This window comes from Grampus griseus (genome assembly GCF_964374135.1).
Source record: "Grampus griseus genome assembly, chromosome: 14".
In the NCBI taxonomy this organism is placed as follows: domain Eukaryota; kingdom Metazoa; phylum Chordata; class Mammalia; order Artiodactyla; family Delphinidae; genus Grampus; species Grampus griseus.
Genome location: NC_139008.1, coordinates 42,865,425 through 42,884,808, shown reverse-complemented (window position 1 = coordinate 42,884,808; position 19,384 = coordinate 42,865,425). Strand labels below are relative to the sequence as shown.

The 19,384-nt window shown below is 39.5% G+C and overlaps 1 protein-coding gene across 1 annotated transcript in view; it reads right to left on the bottom strand.

The window, feature by feature from the left end:
• Window positions 1–1,157: 1,157 nt before the first annotated feature.
• Window positions 1,158–19,384, bottom strand: part of XRN2 (5'-3' exoribonuclease 2) — an 80,102-nt gene continuing 61,875 nt past the window's right edge. The window contains exons 28-30 of the mRNA XM_082670980.1: window positions 9,242–9,305; window positions 4,039–4,177; window positions 1,158–1,694 (exon numbers count right to left, since the gene is read on the bottom strand). Of these exons, the coding sequence (XP_082527106.1) occupies window positions 1,629–1,694; window positions 4,039–4,177; window positions 9,242–9,305 (269 nt within the window). The 3' untranslated portion in view covers window positions 1,158–1,628. The remainder of the gene's footprint in view (window positions 1,695–4,038; window positions 4,178–9,241; window positions 9,306–19,384) is intronic.

Below are 19,384 nucleotides of genomic sequence, written 5' to 3'. Positions count from 1 at the left end.
CAAGTGTGCCTTTGTAGAATACTAAAGCAAAAATGTCCGAGGTCAGAAAGTCAGAGAGAAACCTTACTTTACAATCTGAGGCTACAATGGAAAGGTGGAAACAAGGCAGCAAGTCTTCATACGTGTGTCTGGGTTGGTTGTGGCAAGGAAAATGCATATGGAAGTGCTGCACGTGAACTGCAAGCGTAAATGTAAGGAATTATAGTGTGCTTAGTAGCAAGAAAAAGATAAGTACAAATTGGAATCTATTGTGAAATAATGCAAAAACCTGCCAAGGAACATCGGCAATTTAGCTAGGAATTAAACTTTTTAAGTTTTCTTTCTTCTTTCTTTCTTTCTGCCCTCCCATTGGGTTCTGTGTAGTGTTTTTTCAACTTAAGTACAACTGACCTACACCACTGTGTTACTTCCAGGTGCATATAATGATTCGATATTTCTATACAGTACGAAATGATCACCACAATAAGTCGTTACCATCTGTCACCACACAAAAATAATATTATTGAATATATTCCCCATGTTGTACATTCCATCCCATGACTCATTTATTTTGTAACTGGAAGTTTGTACCTCAATCCCTCTCACCTATTTCACTCATAACCACTCCCCGGAATTTTTCAACTTTCTTAGAGATTTAAAACCAGTCCTTAAAACTGCAGTATAAATCTAAATGAAATTTGTAAAATGTAAATAATTTATTCTCATGAAGATTTTATAATTTGCCAAATCAGTAGCAGACACATACATGGGTCGGTTGGGTTGTCTTGCTGACCATATCCTCTTCAAATCTACTTCTTCACTGATTTTCTTTTGACATCTAATTGTAGAAATAAATTGTTTTCTGATATACTGATTAAAAAACAACAAAAAGGGCTTCCCTGGTGGCGCAGTGGTTGAGAGTCCGCCTGCCGATGCAGGGTTCGTACCCCGGTCCGGGAAGATCCCACATGCCGCGGAGCAACTGGGCCCGTGAGCCATGGCCGCTGAGCCTGCGCGCCCAGAGCCTGTGATCCACAACGGGAGAGGCCACAACAGTGAGAGGCCCGTGTACCGCAAAAAAAAATAAAAAATTAAAAAAAAAAAAAACCCATATGCTTGGCCAAGATTTTCAAAGTTTAAATACTGTAAAAGAAAAACAAGAGGCCAGGGTTTTAAGTTTGTTTTTTTTTTACTAAAGTCCAGAAATTTCCATATGACAAGTACATTAATGAAATGTTCCCAAAGAAATACTGAACAATATACACTCTAGTTAGCTGAGAGTTCCAGCTCAATAGTTCATACCCAATTGTGCATTAAAAATCAGCATGGATCTTAGATGATCTAGAATACCACTGTGTTTTGAAATCCACAGCTGGTTTGATTTTTGAACATAATGAAAAACCAGTATTCCTGTTCCATCAAATGTGTTTTACAAGCAATAATAAATTCAGATCCACTGTATTATGCAACACACATCTTTGGAAAGCAACATAAAACAGTGAGATCGGATCAGTAGAAATATACACAGTTAAAAGAAATACACAAAGTACTGTAGTTTTATTAAAAACTACTACTTGAGAAAGAAATCTTTCCACAAATAGCATAAAACTGTAGAATGATGAAAGGATTTGGGAAAGCTTTACAAAAGCCTAATTCCAACTGTATCTTCCTGAAGGTGGTGGCAAAGGGTATTTCCTTCCTTCTCTGGGATACCCCTGAAAAAAGAGCAAAAGAGAGAGTTTATCTTCTGGATTAACACTCCTGCAAAGAAACTAATCTTACTTCTCTGTGGAAAAACACACTATAAAGAAGGTGAATATGTCTCACAGGTATATCACATGGAAGGTCTCCTTGAACGGGTGCTTTTGGTCTGCAGCTTCATAGAAAGCTGCATGCAAAGTGGGACATCAGCATAAATGCTATCACTGATAACTAACCAAACAAGCCTTAACAAGCGCTTGAGAAATTCCTTAAAATGCACACAAATGAAGGATCGTTAAGTGTCCTGTGTAAAACACTTGTCATTCTCAATTCTCCCTACCACCCCCTCCCCAGCTAGTAATTCAAGCCACACTGTGGTAAGGTGCCCACATCACCTTCACACACACATATTATATACCAGGAAAGTCGTTTTGCTTAACAAAGGCAGGAGCTTGCTGCATCAGTTGAGGCCTAATGAACTATTAATTTTAGGGTTTTTTGTTTGTTTAGCTATAAATAATAGTGTACCACATTAGGTTATTACATAATCAATTACTGGCAATATTCATAACAGTTCCTAATATGCTTGCAAATAACATTTCTGTACAACCTGAAGGTAAATGTGATGTGTCTCCCATCACAATTCCCTTTCTACGGAGGATTCTGAAATGGACCCCCTTCCCCATGTTGCCACTCAGAGCGCTTCACTAGTTTAAATTATAACATGAATATGTGTAGTCCTTCAAGGTCATAATGTAGGCTAAGGACTTGTTTAGTCATATAAACTCCACTAAATATATAATGAAGTCATAATTTTACTGCTTTTAACAATAAACTTCTACAATTTAACAGCGCTTCAAAATTCTGATTTAATTTTTAAAAAAAATCTCCACAGAAAAAAGACTTAAGAAAGAAATGTATTTCCAAAAGGTCCTAAAAGAATTATAATGTACAACCAGTTTGCATCTCCTAAGTGAATAAGAATTTTACCTCGTGTAACAGCAGAAGGCTCCTTTAAAGGGACGTGCTCCCCTAAAGGAGGCAGGGGAGGCGCTGAACTAGGGTCCGAAGTCACAGGCGTCCCCAGCTCTGCTGCCCAACCCAGAGGCAGGAGGGTTAAGCTTTCGACTCCTGACTTGGAAAAATGAGGTGACTGGACTGAACTTCCTCCAGAACTTCTTCTAGTTGCAAGTGTGCCTTCCTTTCAAAAATATTCATCATTTAGTTGGCCCAGTGTCCCCTTCACACTAGCAGCATAAATAGTCTCAATCTACTGAACCTACCAATAGCATCTGTAGAGATCTCGGGCTGAGAGTATGCAAAGTCATATTGTACAAATTGATTCTAAAGAACTGTAACAAAATTCTCTCAAAAGACAAGATGATTACTTTCTTGTAAAGTGAACTGAGACTTGTAAGAATACACCAAAAAAGCGTGGAAAAAAAAGATTTTTCTTAGCTGGCAGAAGATTTTTCTCAGCTGGCAGAACAAAGGGACACATGGCAAGAACCTGAGCTAGAAAATTAATATTCGAAGCACTGCAAAAGGCTGTAGGCGACACCAGGTAAGCAATTTAAAAACCACTTCACATCACCACAGGTGCCAACTCCAGGAATAGCACACATTCTGAATCACGGCATTCAGATCCTGTTCTCTGGCAAGCGTTTGATTAAAGAGCATGTAAATACTGGCCAGGGTGTCAAATGGCTGGGGGACAAACAGACTGAGGCAAACAGACCTCAGGCTTAAATGCTGCTAAAAGTAGATGCTATAAAGAGAAGGAAATAAAGCTTACATTTACTGAATTTGTCTAGGAATTATTATACTCACTCAATGTATAGCTGTTTAAATTTAGTTTAAAAAAAAAAAGTGGGAAATTAGATAGGAAAGATTTCTTTCCATGAAGATAGAGAACAGATGAATCAAGACAGAAAACTCCCAAGAGGAATAAAGATAACAGCTGAAAAGGTGAAATATTACTTTCAGCTTCTAGAACATTACCATTTATTTTGAGAGATCTAGTTTCTATGAAACTAAAAAGCAATACCCTAAGGATAAACATGTTTTGGTGACAGACCATATTTGTGCTAAATATCAGATTGCTGTGATTAAAGGGGCTTTTGGTCTGAAAATTCTTCAGCATCATCAAAGGATAACCTATTAAGTGAGGCAGATACTCACCCCGTATACATTTTTAATGAGGGATCCAAGTTCGACTGAGCTACTCTATCAGTAACTTATCCACAGATGTTTAAGGAAACCAAAACCAAAACCAAACCAAACCATGGAGTCCCAAGAGGCACGGTTCCATTCAAAGTGAGCAGTAAGCTTTCCATGCCACAGTCCCCGCTGCATCACCTGTCTCCCGCCGCGATCATCACGTCTGGGTGCATACCCGCCCGGCCCGGCGAGCATCTGGTACTGGTTTGGCTGGAAGGCTGCGTTTGGGGTTTGGAGCATCCGGTTCCATGGCAGCAGAGGTTCGGCCCCAACGCCTCTGTGGAAAAGCATCATGTTTGCATTAAAAGTCAGAAGCCTAAAATCTGGCAGGTATCATCATCTCCAAATCTGAGGACAATCCAATCTGCCTGGATTTGTCGTAGGGGATATGTAGTATCAGAGTGGCCTTTATGTCCCTCGCAGTGAGTGTTGTTTAACATGTTTCAGGAAGTATCAGCATTTATTTAAAAGGATGTTTAAACTCAATTGAATCAGAAAGGTCTGACTTAAAAAAAATTTTGTTCACCTTCAACTGTCAAGTTTTCTTTTTAGTCACTTAAAGTTTTGGACCCAAGATCACCAAGTTGGCTACATTTTAAGATGCTATCCAGGGCTTCCCTGGTGGCGCAGTGGTTGAGAGTCCGCCTGCCAATGCAGGGGACACGGGTTCATGCCCCGGTCCGGGAAGATCCCACATGCCGCGGAGCGGCTGGGCCCGTGAGCCATAGCCGCTGAGCCTGCGCGTCTGGAGCCTGTGCTCCGCAACGGGAGAGGCCACAACAGTGAGAGGCCCGCGTACCGCAAAAAAAAAAAAAATAATAATAATAAGATGCTATCCAAAGAGTAAACATGTACAAGACAGGAGAATGAGGCTTTATTTTAAAAAATGTCCAGGCTGGTTCTTGGAGTCCATTCTTTCTAGTTAATTGCACACTGCAAATGAATTCTTACTGCTGAGTATTTTGAATCTAGGGTAGGGGACTTGGCTGTTTTTTCCCATCCATTATTCTGCTCAATATGTCAGAAGGTCTGATCAGGAGGAAACCTTTTCAAGTTCTATTGATGCAGCTTTCAATTGACCACGGTGACCTAGCAACATGAGCACTAATTGGCATGGGCTGACTGGCATTTGGTGTACAGTTTACATGGGAACACAGATTCAACAGCTATTATAACCCAGTTTGCTGGCCCAGATTATGGTCAAAAGAAATGTTTTAATTGTCTTCAAGTGCCTATTTTAACTTTGCAGATACAAAGCAACAGGTATGATGTATTAAATCATAACAATTTAAAACTGTCACATAAACAATGCAGCAAAGATTACCCTCTAAAAGCAATCACCATGTATGACATAACTTTCTTGAGGCATTTTCCTCAACTTCCAGTTTATAGAACAGTCACTACAAAGAATAAACAGTAGCAAAATTCTCCAGTATATTTTAGCATTAGAAGCTTTGGGGCCATTACAGATGTTGGGAGGAATTATAAGCAAACTTTAAATTTGCTAAAGCACTGACTAGCTGGTATTAGCTATAACTGATCAGCTTATGAATTTCACTTCCTAGGTCTTAGGGGGAAAAGCCCAAAGCTGGGCTCACTGTGTAATGCATTCTTCTCACAGCTATTCAAGCTTGAATCCATCCTCTCTACCCCCCACTCTCCTCCCTTCACTTGGAGCTTGCCTGTTTTGTTTTGTTTTGTTTTTCAAACACCAAAGATAATTATTTTTGTGTGATGGCTCTAAGAACAGCTCTTTTAAGAACTCTAGAAAGGCCAATGCTATTCTTCACAGTTCGTGGTGAAATCAGGACTCTAATAATATAATTTTCTGTGAGTCAAAATAAAATGAAAAATCTGTACCTCAGAAAGAATATGCATATATTCAGGGCTTTTAATTATTTTTTGGATTCATTAATACAACTATATTTTAGTGAGAAGGCCTCATCTATTTAGGAAGAACAGCTCCATATGTAGAGAACATATGGTCTCTTCCACTCTCTGCAGGACTGAGGGGTTGAGGTTTGTGCTGTGACCAAGGAGGCTCATCAAAACTGAGCATGCAAAACCCACTTGCATTAAGTGCAACTCACACATTGTATTAACTGTGATCATTTTTTCTTTACAGTTTTATAATGCTAAAACTCACTCAACTGAGTTTCAGGAAAATCTGCTGGTATGGATAAAATACATTATAAATGCAATTTTACATTATTTTATGATTTAAAAATAGGTTAGGAACAAAGCCACAATTTAAAAGCACAAAGTTCTCCTTTCTGTTTGAAATGATTACTTGAAATGTTTTTGACAAAAATAATATTTATAAAAATAATTTAATTAAAATTAAATGGAAAGAGCAAGTAAGAGGGACATGTACTACTCTCTTTTGCTTGTTAGTGGCAGAAAGGCCTTTATTTTACACAAGTTTATCATTTTTCTACACTGTACTAATTATATTAGTTTGCAAATACTTACAAACTGAAATTTACCCTGGAAAATACATTTTAAATCTGGGATGGAAGCACTGAGGCTGACACATTTTAACTTTTTAAAATCAGTAGCCATCGATTGAGGCAACTTAACTGAGGCATTTGGCATCATGAATAGCAACAATATTCTTAAGTTTCTAAATTACTGCTCTGGAAAGTAGCTGGTAATGTGACATAACTACATACTACCACTGGGGTATCTTTATGTGTATGTGTCTCTGTGTGTGTGTGTGTGTCTGTGTGTGTGTGTGTCTGTGTGTTTGTGTGTGTCTGTGTGTGTGTATGTGGCAAATCAGCTTTGAGCTTAGCACCCATTTAAGTTAAAAACTAAATGGATAAAAAAACCTTGCATACGGCCAGAAAAGAGAATGCTCCACTGGCAAAGACACAGACAACAGGGCAGAAACTCAGGTGAGGAGGAGGCACATGCTGGACCTCACTCACCATCAACACAATGATCGCTAGGTTGTCTCTGTGTGGGGAGAAGAAGGTGGGGGCAGGGATGCGCCCAGTGTATTTTTAAGTGAAATGAATATATGAATTATATATACTATTTCAAAGTAGGAATTAATTCAAGAAACAGTGTAGTTTATTAAAAAAAAAAGTACACTCAAAATTTTCTTCTCTAATAGGGTTTTCAACCAAACACTCAAAACTGTGCAGTGGAAAAGTACTAAACTAATCATCAGTAAAACCTGGTTCTAGGAAGAATTCTACTTACCAGTTGTGACATCTCAGCAAAGTCAAAGTGACTATGAGTTTGTATTTTCTCCTCTATGTCTTGTAAGGTCAGAAAGGTTAGACTGACACGTGCTATAGAAACGAGTGATGTACTGTATTTGCTAAGAGGCTGGCTAATAGTGAAGTTTAGGAGGCTGAATTCAAACTTTGTTTTCTTTATGAATAAATGGTGTGTGTCTTAAATGACCATGATTTAAGACATAAGAAAGAATTATATTACGCTCACATGTAACTTCTGCTCTACAGCATGATTTTAGTTTCTGACTAAAACTAAACCAAAAACATCCACAAAATATGTCCCAGATCTGTTGGGTTCACAGAGTCAGTCCAGAAGATACCAACTTGGCTAGGGCAGAACAAAAAAAAAACGGATGGATGTCAGGACACAAGGTGATAATCTTAGGGAAACAATGTGTAGAGGGAAGGAAAGCTTTAGGACTGAAGAAAGGGTGCCTTGAAAGTGGAAGGGGCTCCTTTTCTTCTGTGAAGTCCCTGTGGCATTATGGAATATGATGCTTAGAGTCAGTTTTCTGATGAGTTTCACTTGAGTGAAAAGTTTCTTAGTAAAGGATGGTGAGGAAGAGAGACCTCAGATAAGCTACTGAATTGTGTGCCTCAGTTTCCTCATCTGTAAAAATAACATCCACTTCAAAGGGTCGCTAAGAGGAATAAGCGAATTTGCGTTTCTAAAAGCATGTTAGCACAGTGCTGGCACTTCCCAAGCACATGATAATACCGGTGATTATTAATAATATGGGAAAAAGGCAAGCAACAAAGTGGAGAAACCAAATCTTAGGATCAAACTTGACAAACGTAATGGAGAAAGACAGTTATTAAAATGAGATCGGTGTGAATGTGGTAATATGTAATTTAGAAAAAATTTACCCCTCACTCATTTAATCTGTTTGACAATGGTGCTACTCTGAGGATGCTGAAGTGGTACATACCATGTGCCTTGAGCACTTATACTGAAAACAAAACATAAACACAGGCAGTAGCAGTTATTTTAAATTAAAATGCAGCTTGCACTAAGTAGCTGATACTATTAATAAACAATTGAATAACATAATTTCTTTTATCTTCTTGAAGAAAATAATGAAATGAGGTTTTGGAGTCTCTAAAGAAAGACCTTTCTTAAAGGGGGTAGAGGTTATAACCCTGTTCAAATAACAACACTTCATTCATTTCAGATGTGAACAGCTCAGACTGCTAAAACGGCAGAAGAGAGGCAAACAAAACAGATCAGAACTGGGAAGGCAAAGAAGGAAGCCGTACTATGTGGGGGCTTAAACTCGTCTTAGCATTTACTGGTGCTGGCAAGACCAGCATGAGACGACAGACTTTAAAGCTGCCCTTAAAAAATTATTCTTCAGATGTTAATATAATTATTCATAACACGCCCGGCTGCCTTGTCGTGCAGAGACCACCTGACTTCGGAGAGCACAACTTATCAATGAAAGAACACATGTCAAACATCCCTTGTTATTAAACCATGTCACATTCCTCCTCGTCCGTGGTACTTATTAGACTGCAGATCCCATAATCCTCTTCTGAGTCCCTTCTGCATTTAATTCAGTTCAGTCTTAAGTAGTTAAAGAAACTGTTTTCAGTGGCAACTAATAACTACTGACCTACAGTGACACTGCACTACAATAGGCCTGTCAGCCCTGAAAAAGTTGTACCAAAGAAGCTGATTAGGACTTCAAGAGGTTTGCAGCAAGAATCAATGGTTGGTCTGTACTGATGCTGCGCTGCCGGCACAGAAATGATAAAAGTGGAACTCCATTAGTTATGCCTCATTAAGCTGCACAACACTTCTAAAAAGAAATTTGTTTAGCCTGACCAAAACCTAATACAACTTTAAGCTCTCTGTGTTGCATTTTTCAGGGCACCTCAAAAGCATCAATAAAATAAAGGCCAAGAACCAAGAAAAGCAGGAAAGTATACAGGCATGAATCTTTTACTTCAACATGTTAACCATCTATTTTCCTAAAGAAAGGGCACAAGAGAAACTATTTAGAAGGAAGAAAGTATATTTCATACCACAGAGAAAGCCCAAACTTCAAATGCTGATGTGAAAAGTTACTGAAAAGTCATATTTGCTTTAATATTACCTGTCAAATCTTTGCTGCTGGAAAAGGGGAGGAGGACCTCGCCAGGAATCCTGGGGCCTCATATCTGGAAGATAAACAGGAAAGGGTTGAACAGGAGATTTTTTATTTTTTGAAAAGTAGTCACTATTCAGCTACCCACATATATTATAATTAAAAATTCTTGAAAAAAGTTGAGACTGAATATAAATTAAATAACTAGCATAATTACACACCCTGGAAATGTAAAAAGATATGAAACCAACAGGGTCAGTAAATCTGTTAAATTATTTCTCCTTTGATAACAAAACATAGTTTTAGAAGCCTTGGTCATTAAACTCACGTTTCTCTCTCCCTCACTATCTGTGTATATAAAGCTATACATGTGTTTTACATTTCTATTTTAAACGCTGTGCAAAACGATGGTATTTTGGTTTCATCCGTAAATACAAACTGAACGAATAGTAACTTTAATAGAAATCCTAAAATTTGCCCCCGAAATGTGTAAACTGGAAAGAACGCTGACTTACCTAGCTGTGCTAACATGAAGCAGACAGTACACAATCTCTCGAACACAGGTCAGAAGACATGTTCATAAAGGGACTGCCCACTTCCCTATTGTTTTCTGAGAGTCAAACCTCTTCCCCTAACAGAAGCTAAGCTGGGAACATCGAACGAATTACAAGGAATAGTTAAGTGGCTGCTGGTCCTCTGTGTAAATGGGATGAAGGGCACCCCCAGCACAGTCGGCAGGTTGGTATCAACCAACCACCATTCCAGTCCCCAGTCTCAGTCATCTCAGCCACCTTCCGGCAGGGTCTGAGTGTGACCTAATTAAAACAGCTGTTCCAGGAGTTGTCTAATGAGGTCTCCGCATGAGGACAGTAACCTCCTCCAGACTCCCAAGGCCCAAGGACAACAAGGCTTACCATAATGTATTCAGGCTCACATTTTAATGGAAACACAAACTAGAAACATGCTTTTCGAAATTACTTCCTTAAAGGAAAGAAGAAATGAAAGCTTATCTCTGGTTACCAACCAAAAAAATGCAATCTGGGTTTACTTGGGGGCGGGGGGGGGGCGGAGAAAAGAAGAAAGAAAAGTAGAATTGTGCTTTAAAACCCCCTGCAAAGGAGAATCTGGAACAAGTAAAGCACCTGGCTGCTCACAAAGGTTCCAGCATGAAACACCCAGCTGTTGCTGCTCTGGAAGCAACACAGTCGAGGTACTGGCCCCAAGAAAGCCTCCTAGATGGACAAACCACCCCAGGGGAGCCACCCCAGCCCCTGGCCTAGCGATCAGTGCACGCGCGAGGCCTTCACCACCATCACTTCCAAGCAGAATTCCATTCTGAACTGAAAGAAAGGTGGCATCCCTAGTCAATCTGCATTAAGTCCCCCTTTTATCTCTTAAAAACCAAATTAGTAGCGGTCAAACTGAGAACAATGCTGAGGAGGTTTCCCGTTGGTCATTAGATATTCAGAACCTGAATGGAAACTCAGGAAGCTCATTGCCACACAATCCACAGGAAACAGGGCCAGGATCCCTAGTCTGGGCGCAGAATAACTTCTGAATCACTATGCAGACTGTACACCACCAGAAAATCTAAATCGGAGGAGGGAAAACCAGAAATTCTTACAAGACAGCAAACCCCCTGTGCAGTTTACTTCTATAGTTTACTCTACGATTTTCAATGAGTTACGAGAAAGCAATCTACCGAAAGTAAAACCAACATTTTGGCCACTTTTCCTGACGATTACTTTGTTAAACTTGTAGTCCGTAACTATTCAGATACTGCACAAAACTCAGGTCAGTGAAAATTGGTTAAAATGTTCCCAGAAGTATTATATTTTAGTGTCTTATTATAAAAAACTAGCTAATATAGCAAAGGTCAAAAGAAATACAGTAAATTTCATTTGGACGCCTGTCTAGCTCTGTACTTCACATGTCCCAGAATCACTGTGGTCACCCTGGAAACATGGCTCTTTTTAACATAAAAACTTAATTCCATGATTCTGGTTGCATGGTGTCTCTTTATATATGATGTCATCACAGAACACACTCTCCATGGTACTAATAAAAGCTTCCACACAGGATTCCTAATAAATATCAAATTGAATGAAGATAATAAAAAAACACATTTACATTAAGAAAAGCCTTCAGAAATGTTTATCCTAATGTTTTATGAAAAATAAAGTCAGGGAAAAAGCTGGTATATTTCCTCCCAGGAACAGTATTAAGTGGAGGGAAAGTCCTCACCATCAGGAAATACATGTTCACTAGATCCAAACACGCTGCGTGTTAGATTAAGCACACCAGTATTTCTAAGTAGAATTGGAATGTAATGTTCACTAAGTGTAAATGCTTTTTTTGGAGAGGGGGAGCCCTTCTCAGTAGTCTAATTGTATACCTGTAAATGTCTAGAAAAACAGCCAGAGCTCCTATCCCACCAATTCTGGTATGCCAGGTGCTGCCCACTCTGTTTTGCTTTCACTATTTCTCACCTCCAGGACAACTTTTTTTTTCCCATACAACAAACTCAGCACATGCAAAAACTATAGTTTTTTGTTAAAAACCTAAACAAATTGTGTTAAGACTTTAAAATATCTCTTGCTTTCAACCCAAGAAGAAAAATAAAAAGGACTGAAGACAAATTTCAAGGCTACCTTTAAACAAATCTCTTCATGTGGCTCTGAGCAATATATATGGCCCTTGAGTGTTCATAAAGCAGAAATTATTTCCTGGCTGAGAAGTAGAATGTAAAACAAACTTATTACCATTCATTTGTATGGCTCTAAAAGAAGATCCATTTGAGAGGGAGGAAAAAAAAATCTGAGATAGTGAATTGCACTTCACAAAGGTACAAGCAAGAGAGAGAGAAAAAAAATGACAGCTAATTTTTTCCTGTGGTCTTTAAAAACATATCCCTTTTCTAGAGCTCTACAGCCACAGAAACCAAGGCTTCACCAATAGCTCCTCAAGTGACAATTTACCTAATCAGCGTAGCAATCATGGAAAAGATTCCATGTTTACTGATTGCACTAATCAAAAATCACTTTTCAAATGCAGCTAATTGACAAGTTTACCGACTGAAATGAAGAGAAGTGACATGTCACGTTCTCCAGGTTGCAGAAGCGAACGCTTTATTCATGCTGAGCACTTGGGGCTGCACTTGACTCTGACAAGTTCCCAGTACCCGGACAATCACCCGTCAGCCAAAAACTGACACATCAAAGACTGACAGTGAGAAATGCCTGCAGCAGACACTCAACAGAGCTGGAAGTATGACCAATGGCTCTCCTTGATTTAACTCTGCCCCACATGAAAAACCAGCTATGATATTGATACTACAAATATTTTAAAAGACTGACTAAACAGTTTAGATCTCAATTTTACTAAAACTATTTCCAAACAAATTTTTTTTTTTTTTTGCGGTACGCGGGCCTCTCCCGTTGCGGAGCACAGGCTCCGGACGCGCAAGCTCAGCGGCCATGGCTCACGGGCCCAGCCGCTCCGCGGCATGTGGGATCTTCCCGGACCGGGGCACGAACCCGTGTCCCCTGCATCGGCAGGCGGACTCCCAACCACTGCGCCACTAGGGAAGCCCTCTAAACAAATTTTGAAGTTCAAAATTCTATAAAGAGGAATGCTGATCTTTTATCATTGAATACTTTCACAGTATCTACTATGTGCCAGGTACTGTTTCAAGTACTTAATAACTTAAACTCACTTACTGTGAATATTTTGTGAGATGGGTGTTCTCTGTATCATTTTAGACATGAGGAAAGGGAGTATTGACAAAAGCCTGCCTGAGGTCACAAGGCTAATAAGGGTGGAGGGAAAGCCAGGACCACCCCCCCCCAACACACTATGCTGCTCCATGGTTCACGTGCACTTGTACTGTCAGCTGAGGTGACTCTTCATGTTATTTTATGTCAGAAGGACCAGGAGAGCTGCCTCCTCAACCAGGAGGCTCAGAAGCTCAGGGTCTCAAGAAGGCAAGACTGGGTATCTCTGCAAACTACTTTCAATATTTCCAAAGTTTAGAATTCACATGACTACACCCACCCAATTAAGACAGGAAGGAAAAATAAACATACTTTATTAACACATGCACTTCAGGAGTAAGCATCTTGACAAACACAGATTCATGGGGAGAAAATAAAAGATCTTGGGTAAAACATCTGGAATCACTGCTTTTTTTTAATACAATTTTTACATTCACTTTATTAGTAATTTAATGTGGAAACAGTTAAACATTAGAAAATAATCCTTTTTGACATCTGACATTTTATTTTGAAAATCCATAATTACTTTTTTTCTGTTTTGTTAGTTCATTTGTATCCATTTTTATTTTTTTAATTTTTTTGAATTTCATTTTATTTTTTTTAATACAACAGGTTCTTATTAGTTATCTATTTTATACATATTAGTGTATATATGTCAATCCCAATCTCCCAATTCATCTCACCACAACCCCCCGCCCCGGAATCACTGCTCTTCTTAAAAGGGTAATACTACCTTAAAACACTTTGTATTCAAAAAAGATATGTAAATATAAATGTAAACGTAAGGGATCAGATACAAATTAGAAGAGAAAATACACAGAGAGAGATGAATGGATAGATGGATCAACGGATGGATGGATGGACTGGTTGGCATATATGTAAGGATTAGGTCTGTCTGCATAAATATGAAATCTAGAGGTCACAAGAGACCATGAAATAAATATGCCAGAAAAATATTAATGACAGTAAACTAAAAAAAAAAAAAAAAAGAAAGAAAAGAAAAGAAAAACCAAATCTTCTGTTGAGCCACATGTAAAGAGTATTGGGGAAAACATCCCAGAACATGGAATTTCCTTTCTTGACAGTTGGCAGCATTTGTCTGTGCTTATCATACAACTGTGACCAGTTTACTACCATGCAACAACTATTCTAGATTAGGCCGATTATTTCTCCAACACATCTCTTACAAAGGTATCAGGGAATACTGTGTCAAATGACATGGCTGCCTTCTAGGAAATCCAATCTCACAACCCCAGGCTTTTCTACGTTCTCGTATAACCAAGGGCAATTAGAAATCTTTAACCTATCGCAATCCTGCTTAAACTTTTACACTTCTGGCTTATACGGATATGATTCCCAATTTCCTCTCTCCTGAGCAGGTATCAGATCCTTATCGCTACCTCCAGGCAGATGGCATCAATGTCTTCAGGCATTTCAACTTCCACACAAATCAGAACTATCATGTTCTTCCATCTTCCTCCATCCTCCTGTGCTTCCAAACTCTCTAGTCCCCCAGGTGCCCTCAGTGCACAAGGAGCCTCATCTGGAATCTTCTCTCTCCTGCACTTCGCACGTTCAACTATGCAGTCCTTTAGTGCCTCCATTCCCACCTTCTCCACTTGGAATCCACTTCGCCACAGATCAGTCCAGACTTTCACCATCTCTCCCTAAACAGAACCACCACCAAGTCTTTCCACAAGCAAGTTGTGGTTCTAGAAAGGAGATGTAACTGCACATTTTTTTGCTTTAAAAAGTTTTTAAAAACTCTTGCCAAAAAAGAGATAGAAGAGTTCAGTGGTTTGTGTGAGTCTAAGGATTAAGACATGACAACAAGCTCACAGTAACCCTTATTAGAGAACAAAAATGTAGGAAACACTTTCTAACTTGTTTTATGAGGCCAGACATGTGAAGAAAGCTATAAACTAATCTTTCATAACATAGAGATGAAAAAATAACCCACACTATACTGACACACGCACACAAAATTGATATATCACAAACAATTAGGCTTATTCCAGTAATGCCAGGTTAGCTTAACAGTCAAAAATCAATCTGTGTACATTCACCATGTAACAGAAGGAAAAGAACAAACAAACATTACCATCTCAAGAAATGGAGGAAAAGCATTTGATAAAATTCAATACCCACTAGAAACAAGGAATAGAAGGAAACTCCTTCTATAAATGAAAAAACTATAGCAAATATCATATTTAATGGTGAAATATTACAAGTTTTCCCCTTAAGACTGGGAATGAAACAAGTATGCCCACCATCACCACTTACACTGACTCACACTGGAGGTCCCAGGCAGTGCAATAAAACAAAAAGACCAAAAGACATCGAGATTAGAAAATGAATATATAGAACTGTCACAACTCACAGAGGACATGACTGAGTAGGGAAAAAATCCAAAAGAACACACAAACTTTTGGAATACACGAATTTTAGTGAAGTTGTCGGATAAAGTCAATATTTAAAAATCAACTCTTTATATATACAAGCAACAGGAAAATGACATTTAAAAGATATTACTTACAAAAACATCAAAATACATGAAATATCTACTAATTTTTTTCGTCCTCGGTTTTTTATTGTGATGATTCAAGACCCAGAGAAAAGCTACAAGGGCACAAGGAGTTCCCACATACGCCTCACCCACTTTCCCCAAATGCTGGCTCATCAGATGACACTAAAAGGAAAAGGCAAGTTTTCAAGTGGAAAAAGATACTTCCAATACAAAAAACCCACACACAAACTCATAACCAGACTATAAAAGAACTCCTACAAAGTAAAAAGAAAAAGGTAGACAACCCTGTAGAAAAATGGACAAAAGACCCAAACAAGCACATCACCAAAAAAGATAATCCAAGCAGTCAATAAACATGAAAAATTGCTCCAAGTCACCAAGAAGAGGCTAATTCAACGTGAGTGAGCTTCCACTACCCGTCCAACAGAGTGGCTAAAAGCGAACAGGCTGACAACACCAGGGGCTGGTTAGAGCAGGGAGCAGCTGGACCTCCCCCCGACTGCTGCGGGGATGTAAACCAGGCCGTGTCTGGCACTTCTCACGAAAGGTGACCGTGCACATAGCCCTGACCCTGCAGTTCTGGGAACGGACCGACCAGAAGCGTTTACAACACGCACCAGGATGTGAGAGCTTCACAGCGGTCCATTCCAAGCACCCCCAAGCTGGGGACCAACTCCACACTATCCCAACTGGACAGATAAATGACGGTCAGTCACATAATGGGACACAGGAAGCAATGAGAACAAATGAACTCGCGCTACAGCGACAGGCAGATAAATCTCAGAAGCAAAACATACAACTTTTTAGGACAAATTTAAAAAGGGTAACGGTGTTAAGAGACTGTTAGATACTACGTTAAAAAAAAAAAAAGACAAAACTAATCTATGGAAGTCAGGTTGCCTTTAATGGGCAGGGGCAGTGGCTGGGGGAGGACACAATGGGGGGCTTCTTGGGCACCAGTAACTTTTTAATTAATTAATTTATTTGGTTGCGTTGGGTCTTAGTTGCGGCAGGCAGGCTCCCTAGTTGAGGCAAAGCGGGCTCCTTAGTTGCGGCTCGCCCGCTCCCCGGTTGTGGCATGCAAACTCTTACTTGAGGCATGCATGTGGGATCTAGTTCCCGGACCACGGATCGAACCCAGGCCCCCTGCATTGGGAGCACGGAGTCTTAAGCATTGCACCACCAGGGAAGTCCCAACTTTCTGTTTCTTGATCTGAGTGGTGGTTACATGACTGTAATCATTTCATAAAAATTAAACTGTAGGGCTTCCCTGGTGGCGCAGTGGTTGAGAGTCCGCCTGCCGATGAGGGGGACACGGGTTCGTGCCCCGGTCCGGGAAGATCCCACATGCCGCGGAGCGGCTGGGCCCGTGAGCCATGGCTGCTGAGCCTGCGCATCCGGAGCCTGTGCTCCGCAACGGGAGAGGCCACAACAGTGAGAGGCCCGCGTACCGCAAAAAAAAAAAAAAAAAAAAAAAATTAAACTGTACATTTATGATTTGGCACTTTATGTATGTTACATTTTAATAAAAAGTATATGTGAAAACATGTATAATAACCTAATTTTCAAAAATTGCATATATGAAGAATTAACAGAGAAACTGCTTATTTCACGATCATGGATCTATTGGTTTTTAAAATGTTTTACTATTATACACCATATTTTATTTAACTAATGTGTATTACAGTTAACATACATTTAAAACATCAGTTAAAAAAAAAAATCAGCCTCCCTACCTTCATAATCAGTTCCAATGCATACTCTGTGACTAATTTTATATTCTAAGCTTAATACCACCTGACTACTTGCAGTGTACTTCAAGCTCATTATTTTCTCTCAGCCTGGAGTATTCCAAATTCCCCCTTGTTGGCTCAATTTAAATATCGCATCCTGGCTGATTTTTTTCCATAAACTTTTTCACTCCTCCCATCCCCACCCCCTTTGAAAAGATATGTTAAATACAATGAGAGTCCCAGCACTGATCCTCAGGTGACTCAATGTTTACAAGTCACCAGGCAGAGAGGGCCACTTGTTTCTTGCTCAAAGTGAATCCCTACTTCACAAAGCATATTTCCTATTTTTTAATGATGTAATTAAAGAGATTCTAAGTGGAACAGATTCTAATCAAAGTTTCTAATCAAAGCTTCTTTGTAAGTATAAACAAATTTTATCTAATTAAGTGCTATAAAACAGCAAATGACGAGTTAGTCAAAGTAATAAAAGGGAAGAGGGGACCCCGCTATTTTAAATAAAATGCCCAGATGCTGACAAGAGTTGTCTGTTTCCACAAAAGGCAAACTAAGAACTCTAGAATTGCAGGCCCTGAAAGGTATGAAATTCTTTACCTCTGGTATGACCTTGATAAATAAAAGAACTTTCTGACTTCTTTCTCTTACTGTTGGGACAGGATCCTGCAGGGTGGAAGGGGACCTCGGATGCAGTACTTGGATTTATATGAATCCCACACTGAGTGATTTTCTGGGAAGGGACTCCATGACTTTTACAGATTCTCATATGGCCTATGATTCCCTGATTAAGCACCACTGATCTAGGCAATATTTCCCCAAGTGTGATACATGTCACAGGTGGTACAGAAGATGATTTTCTGGGGGTCCATGAACAAGCTTGTTCTCTTCATGGTTGTATTCATTTTGATGTATATTTGAAAACATACAGCAAGCACATCAAAACCATAATGTATTGATACACTTTACAAATTAAAAATAAGTCAATTTAAGTTAGTGGGAAAAAAAGACTTCAAAGTTTTAAGTAAGATGTCCAGGTGCCATCTGGATAAACTATGGTTTATCCTGCTGGCAGCAGGCCAGCAACTGGGCCTTAGGAAACAGGAGGTGGAAGGAAGCCACTTAACACAGAGCACGTGTGCTTTCACCTCTGCTACTCAAACCTCTTGCCACACCTTGGAAAGTCTACTCAATGCAACAACCTCAGAAATTCCCCACAACCATGGTCTTGCGGAGTACTGGCTAAACTAATCCACAGAGATTATACCTGGTTCTAGCACTTGCATCTCATTTTGTCCCCGTATTTGGAAGCTGTGATACCAGTAGAGATAGAAGTAAATGGCAAAGAGCCACAAGGAAAAAGGAACTGATAAAGAACGTCTGAGTAAACAGCTGGCTTTAACAATTAGCTGGAGATGCTCTCACCGCTCACTGGTGAGATCTCAGGGCACAGATAACTCCTACAAAGTGATTAGACTTTTCTGTTGTCTGTGGTACATGTTGATACATATTCCGCATGCATTACAAATGGAAATACTCAGAAATGCTATTTGCTAAATTTTCGGGGGAAAGCAGCTGAGGGAACTACTGTAACCAAGCAGATCTCCAAGAAGCCCATTAAACCCTGTGCCCCTTCTGTGCTTCCTTCACTAAATAGAATAAAACCGCTGAAGTCCACAGATTTCATGGTGGAGTCTAACAATGCGCCATTCAGTGTCATTAAGCCACACAGAGAGACACACAGACAGACAGACAGACAGAACACGGTGAAAACAGGACCCTGAGAGAAGGAGACCATCAGAACTCCTTTCTTACAGGGCTTCAGGTTAAAAATGGTTTTGTAACTAAATCAGCATGCAAACAATACTAAGTACAAAGCATAAGTATTTCCCAACAATCCTCACTTTAATCTGGTTCTTTCTTTGACAGGTGTAACTGGTTTAAAAGGAGTTCTAAGGGTTCTCTGCAATAGAGTAGCCCTTCCTGTTTTTTCTAAATTTAATTTTTATCAACTATTTGAAACATTCAGAAAAAAACTTAAATGCTACAACAATTGGATTTAACAAATGTTAGCATCTTGCCACATTGTCTCCCTCCTCCCCACGCA